Source organism: Bufo bufo, chromosome 2, assembly GCF_905171765.1.
Source record: "Bufo bufo chromosome 2, aBufBuf1.1, whole genome shotgun sequence".
NCBI lineage: Eukaryota > Metazoa > Chordata > Amphibia > Anura > Bufonidae > Bufo > Bufo bufo.
Window position 1 is genome coordinate 440,171,103 of NC_053390.1, and position 11,041 is coordinate 440,182,143.

An 11,041-nucleotide genomic window follows, 5' to 3' on the forward strand; every position below is an offset into this window, starting at 1 on the left:
AAAGTAGAGAAATGTAGAAGGGCACTCAACATATGAGTCACATAGAATCATGGAGGTCCAAACAATATCGATTTTTTGAACACGTCTAAATAGGCAGTCAAAATATTAAGAGCAGCAAAATATCAACACACCATAAAACATATCATAAAAACAAGTGCAACATACAATGGCAATCAACGAGCAATGTCAATGTGTATAAAAAAGAAGGGGAGGTTTCAAATTAAATGTCCAATACCACAAAGAACGCAAGTCAACGTTATAAGCAGATTGGAAATCCTAAATCTGCAATTGTGGGAACTTTCGATATTTTCTATTAAATAATCGTATAGTCTTAGGCCGTCTCGATTAAAAACCATTTCGTGGAGTCCCACATTTTTTCGAATGGTGTTAAACTCGGCACAGGGAACTATGTTCAAGCGAATAAATAAGAATCTTTACTTAGCTTTGTCTATAGAGGCTTATTCGCAGCCTTCTGTTGATCGGCACTGTAGCAGTAGTCGAGTATTCTACTGTAAAATATCGAACTTGGTCTTCGGCGTCCACGTGTTGTAGCTTTCGAACACAGATTCGATAGTTAACCCAGGCACTTTAGTAATCGAGTCACGCACATTAAATGGACCTTTTTTCGGGTGCAGCAAGATTGGATGCTTGCTCTTCCTCGATCCTGTAGGTGTTCCTCTCCAAGTGTTGTGTCTTTCGGGTAATTGCAATCCGTCCGATTATAATCATTTTTTTTCTTTTTTTTCCAAAGCAAAATCCAAGTAAATGTGGGTTATGGTTATAACCCCACTATGCTAGTCAATCAATAGAGCACACTGACTCTTCCCCAGGTGGTTGTGGTTCACCATCTACTATTAACGCTTTTTTCCAGGCACGGGATAGGGTTGGGTCCCAACGTTGGGCAAAAACCAAAATTATCCCTGGAGACATTGAGGTCTGGCCAATTCAGGGACCCGGCGGCAAGTCCTCCACGTCTCCCACCATCACAGTTAGCGGGGTTGTCTCCCCCTCTTCCTACCAAAGTTTGCGGTCACACCCTACCGCTGGCCCCTTCGGTCTCAGATTCTAAGGGTTCTGGTCTTCCCCTGAGTCGGGCCACTCTGCTAGGGTTACCCCTGTCTCATGGGTATCAGTCACTCTCATAGCAGGCCACAGTGTCGGGAAGCCCCGGGAAGTCTCTCCCCATTATGAGTTCATAATGTAAATTGGTGGCGACGGCCACCTCGTGAGTCCACCTGCCGGCCACCATGGACAGAGACACCAGGGCGGTGGGATAGTCCTTTAAGTTTCCATGGATACACCCGATCCCAACTTTTCAGCCAGTATACTCAGCGGACTGCACCAGGGAAGCTCTTACCAAGGACATCAGACTCCCTGAGTCCAGCAGAGCTACAGCCAGAGTGTCTCCCATTTCCGCCTGGCACAGGTGGCTATTGTCTATAGTCTCTGGGGTACTTGTTGCACACAGCTTCCTGGCATACAAGGAGTGGCGGGTAGCCATAGTTAGTATCCATGGGTTTGCCCCGATGGGGACAGTCGACCACTTATGTGGCCAGGCTCCTGACACCGCCAGCAGACTATCAGAGCTAGGTCTGTAGGGGGTATATTCGGGCGGATTTTGCTGGCACCTGTCGCTAGGTCTGGGTGGAGATTTCCGGGGTTTAACTGCCCCCCTCCCAAAAGAAACCCCCCTGTAGAGTCCTGGTACCTCATAGCGCTCCACAGGTCGACCATCTCAAGGGCATTATCAGAAGATACCTGGCTGATCCAGTGCTGGAGAGGGTACGGCAAAGCCCTCCAGAATACAACAGCCAATAGACGGTCCAGTATAGCAGTGGAACTAAGCACGTCAGGCTCCAGTCATTTTTGCAACCGCTGTAAACAGATCATAATTACTGAGATCTCGCGGGTTCAGCCCGGGTTTAAACTCCCACTGATGGACTCGCTGGGCCCGACCAACACATTAACCCCAGTCTTGCCAGAATCTCAGCCTTTACGGCCGCTTGATCATCTGGTAAGTCGAAAAACACCTGCGGGGGTCTGGATGCCAGGAACGGAGCGACGACCTCAGTCCATTGCTCTCGGGGTATGTCTCTCCTCATGACCACCTTCTCGAACCCCGCCAGATAGGTCTCGACGTCGTCCGAGGGGGGTCATCTTAGGGATCGCCGCACGGACCGCGTTTGGGCATCAGGGGACGCTCTGGGATGCTCCTGCCGCTTGTAAAGCCATCACATGTTGTAACAGCAGCTGGTTTGTTTCCTGCTGTTGCTTATTGGCCTCCCGCTGTTGCAGTTTAGCCTCCACGAGGGCTTTTACAACAGCTTCCATTTTGTCAAAAGACACGAGTTGTAATCTTGCTGGTTTGATGTAAGACATACAACTGTGCCCGGAAAATCAAAACTATTTCTGCCTTCACGCCAGCCTCACTGCACCTGCATGCATCCTTCACCAAATGTGGGGACTCACTCTGGTAGACACGATTAGCGGGACGCAGTATAAAGGCAACAACAAGATCTTTGGATCAAAACAGATAAAAAAAATGTATTCACACTTTAGGCAAGTGACAAAACAAAAAAATTCTCACCATGCGGCATTCTGCCTCAAAGAGCCCTTGCAGTGGATCCTCTAGAATTGTACTCATAACATAAAGAGTATGTCTCCAAGAATACTCTAAATAAACCAAAATCTATACTTTCCCTCTATAGTTTGTATCGCCAATTACTTCCGACTCCCAGCGCCAGGATTATAAGCGAGAGTTTGATTCGGACCTGAAGCGATACAAGAAAATGTGTGCAGAAATGGATGATATCAACACTCAGCTGCAGCAGCTTAACAAGCAACTAGTTGGCTGACCGAAGGCACCACTCAGTACAGGTACTATTTGATTACCCCTAACCTACCTCTCATCAATAAACATCAAAGCAACCACCTTACATTGTGTGCCATTCTTATGATTTCAGGGAGTGGCAGAGGAGTACAACAGACTGAAGAACATTAAAAGAGTGAGTGTTCCTAGATCTCATAGCACTGTCCAGTTTACCTTGAACCTGACTTTATATCATGTTTTCCATAATTGGATTTTAGAACATTTTCCTTGACCTGCATTATTCCCTGGTTTGTATGTAAATCATATTTATTAATTTAAAGGGTTATTCCCATAATGGCTGAAAGGTGCAGTTCACACTTCAGGGACCCACATCTATCTCCACAAGAGGGTCTCACACACTGGCAACCACACTTGACTTTCGATTCTCTCTGTTCTTTTTCTGGATGTGGTGGCCAATGCCCTACTAAGGCGGGGGCTACACGGGGACATGTGTCATGCGACAGCAACGTCTAAGAAAAGTTGTGTGACAAATCACATTTGTGCTACTGGTCTGCAGCTTGCCGTCATGCAGTGGCATGCCTAGGGTGCTTGGCATCCAGGGTAGGGTCCTTTCTCTGGCACTCTCCCTCCCCCAATACTTAAAAAAAAATGGTACCCCCCCTCACAGTAGTATTGCCCTCATTGTACAACCTTCACAGTAGTTTTTGCCCAGATATGTGCCCCCTTTCGGTAGTTATGCCCATACTGTGCCCCCTCATGGTAGTTATGCCCACACTGTACAACTTTCACAGTAGTTATGCCCATGTTGTGCCCCCTAAAGTTCTTATCCCTTCATTGTGCCCCCTTCACAGTAGTTATGCCCTCATTGTGACCCCCTCACAGTAGTTATGCCCTCTTTGTGCCCCTTTCACAGTAGTAATGCCCTGTGTCCCCTTCAGAGTAGTTATGCCCTCACTGTAACCCCCATAATAGTAATGCCCATTGTGCGCCCTTCACAGTAATAATGCCCACTCTGTAGCCTTATAACAAGTTATGCTCACCACCCCTTCACAGAAGTAATGTTCTCTGTGCCCCCTTCATAGTAGTTATGCCTCTGTGCCCCCTTCATAGTAGTAATGCCCATTGTGCCCCTTTCACAGTAGTAATGCCAATTGTGCCCTCTTCATAGTAATAATGCCCATTGTGTCCCATTCATAGTTGTAATGCCCATTGTACTCCCTTCATTAATGGTGAGGACTCCAGAAGGTGTTCTTTCCTATGCATGACACATCTGACTAAAGGTGCCCGACAGGTGAAGTGGAGTAAGCATAGAGATAAGAGGTTACAGATTCCTCTTACCAGTGTGTGCCAATTACGATGCAGTAACAAAGTAATGCCCTCTGTGCCCTTTGTAGTGGTATTGACCTCTGTGCCCCCTCTATAGTAGATATGCCTATTGTGCCCCCCTTCACGGTGTTAAATCTCTCTGTGCCCCCCTTCATAGCAGTAATGCACTCTGTGCCCCTTTGTAGTGGTACTGCCCTTTGTAGTAGTATTGCCCTCTGTGCCCCTTTGTAGTAGTATTGCCCTCTGTGCCCCCTCCATGGTAGAAATGGCCTATTGTGCCCCCCCTCTTCCCAGGCTTTTCCCACACAGGCCGACAGTTAGCAATCTGTGCCTGCAGGCTGAAATGGTGGCGCAGGAGAAGTCCAGATTCGCCTCTCCCCGCCTGACCACAGAGCCCTTGACAAAGGTCCTTTGTTGGACCGAAACGTTCGGACAGTATATGGCCTTGTAAAAGCTTTGTATATATGTGGAATTTCTGGACGTAGATAATTGTACAGGGTAATTTAAACACTTACATGATGGATTGAAAAGCATTCTAAACTTTTGGGTGTTGCCATAGAATCTCTCAATAATAGTTCGACTTAAGTCTCTATGAGCACCATCCTTGTTCAGGGTGTGCAGATCTCATCCATCACTTTGTTACCTGCATTGTAAATTGGCACACACTGGTAAGAGGAATCTGTCACCTCTTATCTCTATGCTTACTCACTTCACCTGTTGGGCACCTGAAGTCAGATGTGTCATGCATAGAAAGGACATCTTCATGGAGTCCTCCCCGTTATGTGCGTAGGCTCAGGTGTCCTCTGCTATGCACTGCATGGCCAGTTTGCAATGAGCACAATGATGAGTGTAGGGAAAAGTACAGTAGAGATATAATTACTGATGTCAAGCCCCCATGAGCATGTAGATAATAGCACTGGCCCGAGGTAAAGAGAGTCACTTTAAAGGGTTTCTGCCATCACATTTTTCACTATAATACAGGCTGACATAATACGTCACTGCGCCTGCGAACGGACAAGCTCAGGCGTGAGATTTCCCAGCAGACAGGGCAGCAGGAGGGACCAACGCTGGCCTGGCCCTGTCAAATCAAGTGTAGAAGGGAGTGGAAAGATGTGGGCGAACTGAGTCTCTAGGAACAGGTGCAACGCCTATATAAACCCCCCCCCCCCCCCCCCCGCCCCCCGTTCCTAGAGGCTAATTAGCATATAATAAAAGCAGTAAAAAAAAAACTGCAGAGTTAAATTCCAGTGACATTGGCATATGTATTATGTCATCCTGTTTTAATAGTGAAAAAATATGGTGACACAATCCCTTTAAAGTAGTTCTGGAGTTTATAGTAGACAATGTTACATGACAGGAGGTTTTCTTAGGTGTCTTACAGTATGTACCCCTTAGGACAGGGGTCTCCAAACCCCGGCCCGCGGGCCACATCCGGCCCGATGTGCGTTCGATCCGGCCCGCCCGCAGCTGGCAGGTTGCAGGAACCAAATCCGCACAACCGCCCAGGGCGTAACGATCGCGGTCGCAGAGGATGCGACCGCGACCGGGCCCGGGCGGTGGGTGGGGGCCCGCATCTCCGTCGCCCCATCGCAAGTAATTTTAACATTTTTATGTAAATGGCTGGTCGCTTGGCCCCCGGCCTCTGTGAGTAGTTGCGCCGCCCCACCAACCCAGCCCTGCCTCCATCCATTCGGGCTCCGCCTCCACCCATTCAGGCCTGGTGGCGCTGTGATATCGCGCCAGCCAGGTCTCGCGGGATCACACAACGCACGCTGGAAGACAGGATTGTGGGCTGCAAGCAAGAGCAAGAAGGCGGGAGCGGAGCAGTCTGACGAGGGTAAGTATTTTTTTTTAAATGTGCACACCACCACTGCCTGGCTATAACTCACAGGGGGGCACCTGGCATGGAACTAAATGTCAGGCAAGAAATCCTCCACAGGGGACCAATGGGGAACAAAAATATATTTCAATAAGAAAAAAAAGGCAAAAAAATGGAAAAAAAAATTAAACAGATAACAGAGGGGGCAAAAATGCAATATATACACACAGGGAGTAAATGATTATGGAATATATACAGAGGGGGCAAAATGGATATATACAGGGCCCCTCTATTTATATCCATTTGCCCCCTCTGTATATATTCCATTTTCCCCTCTTTATCGATATTCCACTTTCCCCACCTGTGGAGCAAATTGTATATATCTTATTTTGCCCCCTCTCACATTGTATATATTTGAGTGAGAGGGGCAAAATAAAATATATTCTGAGTGAGAGGGGGCAAAATAAAATGTATTGTGAGTGAGAGGGGGCAAAATAAAATGTATTGTGAGTGAGAGGGGGCAAAATAAAATGTATTCTGAGTGAGAGGGGGCAAAATAAAATGTATTCTGAGTGAGAGGGGGCAAAATAAAATGTATTCTGAGTTTGCTGACATTGCTGTTCTGATGGGGACATTGCTGTGCTGATGGGGAAACCGCTGATGGGGACATTGCTGTGCTGATGGGGACAACGCTGATAGGGACACGGGTTGTCCCCATCAATGGTGTCCCCATCAGTGGTGTCCCCATCAGCACAGCAATGTCCCCAACAGCAGCGTCCCATCAGTGGTGTCCCCCTCAGCACAGCAATGTCCCCAACAGCAGCGTCCCCATCAGTGGGTGTCCCCATGATGGGAATATTGTTTTTCTGATGGGAATATTGTTTTTTTGATGGGAATATTTTTTTTTTATGGTAATATATTGCTTTTCTGATGGGGACATTGCTGTTCTGATTTGGCCATTGCTGTTTCTGATGGGGACACCGCTGATAGGGACACGGGTGTCCCCATCAATGGTGTCCCCCATCAGCCGCGTCCCCAACAGCAGTGTCCCCCATCAGTGGTGGCCCTATCAGCTGCTAATGGGGACTCCGCTGATGGGGACATTGCTTTCTGATGGGGACATCGTTGATGGGACCATTGCTGTGCTTAGGGTGACACGGCTGATGGGGACATTGCTGTGCTGATGCTGACATTGCTGTGCTGATGCTGACATTGCTGTGCTGATGCTGACACTTGCTGTGCTGATGGGGACATTGCTGTGCTGATGCTGACATTGCTGTGCTGATGCTGACATTGCTGTGCTGATGCTGACATTGCTGTGCTGATGGGAACATTGCTGTGCTGATGGGACATTGCTGTGCTGATGGGGACATTGTTGTGCTGATGCTGACATTGCTGTGCTGATGCTGACATTGCTGTGCTGAGCTGACGGGGACATTGCTGTGCGATGGGGACATTGCTGTGCTGATGGGGACATTGCTGTGCTGATGGGACATTGCATGTGCTGATGGGGACATTTGCTGTGCTGATGGGGACATTTTTGTGCTGATGGGGACACCGCTGATAGGGACACGGGTGTCTTTGCGTTGTTTTGCTAAAGTTTTTTCTCTTTTTGTTCTCAGTCATATCATGCTGATTACAAAAACGATCCATGTAAAATATATACATTTAATTTAATTTTAATACATAACTGATTTTTTTTCCGGCCCCGAATACTTGTAAAATCTTCAATTTGGCCCCTCCTGTTGAAAAGTTTGGAGACCCCCTGCCTTAGGACAATTTACACATGCATAGTCAGTGAGAGAAATATGCTCTGTGTGACAGCAGCATTTCCTGGGTCTGAACACTGCTCCTGTGACACAAACTCCCAGCGTTATAATGATTTATAATGTTGTGTGTTCCTGCCCGACCACATCTGTAATGAATTGTTCTGACAGCATTATGTGTGTATAATTCAGTACAGCTGGTGATTTTCACTAATCTACTTGGTATAATATATCTTACAACATATATCCTATTTCGTAAAAATCTTTAAGCTTTATTTCATCTCATAATGAAAAACATTTAAAACAGCACAGATCCACAACTAAACTAAATGACAGGGCTGTTAAAACATAACATACAGTGGTGGTGCCTCACATTGTATTACTTATTAACAATACTGTATCTCTACATTTAATAACTGTACCCTGAGACATAATCCACCACTAATGCATAGGCTAGAAGGAAAGTGTGGTAACCATCACCTAGTTAGTGTAACAAAGAGAAGCTTCGGCACCTCAATGCACAGTTCATTTTCACTTCATCAGGAGAAGATAAAGGGTAGAAGAAACCGAGCATTGTGGATATCACTGTTACGGGGGGCACTGTGTATGTCACTGTTATAGGAGTACTGTGGATGACACAGTTATAGGACCATTGTGGATAACACTGTTATGGGGGGCACTGTGTATGTCACTGTTACGGGGGGCACTGTGTATGTCACTGTTATAGGAGTACTGTGGATGACACAGTTATAGGAGCATTGTGGATAACACTGTTACGGGGGGCACTGTGTATGTCACTGTTATAGGAGTACTGTGGATGACACAGTTATAGGACCATTGTGGATAACACTGTTATGGGGGCACTGTGTATGTCACTGTTATAGGAGTACTGTGGATGACACAGTTATAGGAGCATTGTGGATAACACTGTTATGGGACACATTGTGGTTTGTCAATGTTATGGGTCAGTGTGATGTAATCTTTTAAAACACAGAAGCAAACTAAATACACCAGCATACAGTGGGGTCATTCTGCTAGTATTGTATACGACTGTATGTAGTCAAATAAATAGAGTATGCGGTGGTTGCAGTAATTGCACATTTTTTACCTGTGTTTAAAGATATGGCATCACTCGGCCGATGGGTTCTCATGTGAAACTACACAGTTTTTTATTTCCTATTGCTTTTTTTTCAGACTCCTGATTACCAAACCAAGAAGATTGAAACCAAACAACTTAGGAACAAACTGTTTCATATCAAAAGGATGGTGAATGATTATGACAAAGGAAGGGGTTGATTATCAGGAACAAACATGCAATATCTGAAATAACCCCTAGAGGGCAACCAATGCTGGCAGTTCAAGCAAAGGCAATTGAATTTTAATAAGAACGCTTCTAAGGATTGATATTAGAGATGAGCGAATTTCCGGTTATGAAATTCGTTTGCGATTAGTTTACTGGTAAAAGGTGAATTGCGTTATGGATTCTGTTACCATAACGGAATAAATAACGCAATTCACCTTTTACCAGTAAACGAAGCGTGAACGAATTTCAAAATATTAAATTTGCTCATCTCTAATTGATATGTATACATACTGTATTTATATAATTTTATCTATAGATATACATACATAGACATATAGATATAGATAGTAATTGGAGACTAGCTCGATTTCAGTCTATTTAAAGTTTGGAAGGTTAAAATGTTGGTCTCCATCTCACAATGGGACTTTACTTGGAAGTGCATTTTGCAATGGCCAATGGAATAACAACCAATTGTCTCTTCATAAACTGAAACATCATGCCCCATTTTCCATGTTCTGAAATTCCTTCACTGTCTACATTAGTGCCCCAGGGTTTGACCTTTTACACTGTATAGATTATTTGCTATAAATATACGAATACATATTTGATAAACTGAAACTTTTTGTATAATTTTTTGCTAAATTTTCACGCACATATCTGTGATGCAGGTTATAAAAATGATGTAAGAATGTGACCATAGCTATATAGAACATCTATTTTTATTGTCATACCAGCAACTTGTACGCTTTTCTTTTATTATTAACTTTGAAAAAACATGTGTTGAGAATGAAAAAAAAACATTATGGCTTTCTATTGAGAGTGTACACATGTGAATGCTGATAAAGCATACATTTAGGATTATATGCATACAATAATCACATTATCCCAATTTCTTATTAAATAGGTTGTCTCGCCAAAGACACTGATGGCATTAGCAGATTGCCACCAATGATATTGATTTAACAATTGCTTTAAGCAGCTCTTCAGCTAAATTTCTGAAAACCTATGCTTATGGAGGTTGTCTGGGCTTTTTCTATTGATGATCTATCCTCAAGATAGGTCATCAATATCAGATCAGCGGGGGTCCAATAGCCAGCACCCCTGCTGATCAGCTGTTTGAGGAGATGGCATGGTCCCATAGACAGCAGCAGCGGACAGGAAGAGAGAAGGGAGACGGCACTGCGCTCGCAGTGGTAAATTTGGTGCATGGCTAGACACTTATGTCTAACTCTACACCAACTACTGGTTGGCTTACGTTGAAATTTATGCAAGAATTGTAGCATGAAATTTGGCACAAAATGTTGCCTATTTGGCAATGCCCCTTTCCAGTGAAACCACCCTCCTTTCTATTAATCCCCATACCTTGTCAGGTACATTTTGGCACAATTTACACCAAAATCAAGGTTCACTAACATGAGGAAATATAGGCCATGCTGTGTTGTAGGAGACAACAACCTGCACACTCCCACCAATGTTACCTTCTGATTTACAGTATGTCAATGACATGGCTCATTTTATGAAGTGTTTACATTCTTTAAAATACATGTCAAAAAATATGAGAAAGCTATGTGCTAATGATTAAAGGGGATGAGCTCATTGCACACATTGGTGACATATCACATAGGATATGGCACCTCTCTCTAGAACGGGGACCCCAAAGTAAAGGAAGAGCCCACTGTGCATGCGCGGCATACTCTCATTCACTTCTATGGGAGTTCCGAAAAGAGCTGAGGACCATTGTGTGAGATGGGACAATAACCTTAAACAATACACTATCCAAATTTACAGAAAAAATATCTAAGAATACGAAGAAGCGAGACATTATCCAGGTCCATATCCACATTGTAGTATATAGAAATCTGCCATAATATCATGTCCCAGTAATTACATCTTTTTACGCTGAACATTTTGAGGCTTTTATTAGTTGTTTTAGTTGCCCAAAATATAATGCTGCTACCATAGTCTACAAAATCCATCACAGGAAACTGAGCATCAAT

At 44.7% G+C, this 11,041-nt stretch overlaps 1 protein-coding gene and 1 long non-coding RNA gene across 3 annotated transcripts in view; both read left to right on the forward strand.

Moving 5' to 3' along the window:
• The window catches only part of LOC120989397 (occludin-like), a 38,685-nt gene extending 35,811 nt beyond the window's left edge, over window positions 1–2,874 (forward strand). For both annotated transcript variants that reach the window (XM_040417472.1, XM_040417473.1), the window contains exon 6: window positions 2,709–2,874. In XM_040417472.1, the coding sequence (XP_040273406.1) occupies window positions 2,709–2,752 (44 nt within the window). In that variant the 3' untranslated portion in view covers window positions 2,753–2,874. The remainder of the gene's footprint in view (window positions 1–2,708) is intronic.
• Window positions 2,875–2,960: 86 nt separating this feature from the next.
• LOC120989398 lies at window positions 2,961–9,832 on the forward strand. The gene is made up of 2 exons (XR_005776260.1): window positions 2,961–3,005; window positions 8,936–9,832. It is a non-coding gene; the product is annotated as an uncharacterized LOC120989398 (long non-coding RNA).
• The last annotated feature ends 1,209 nt before the right edge of the window (window positions 9,833–11,041 follow it).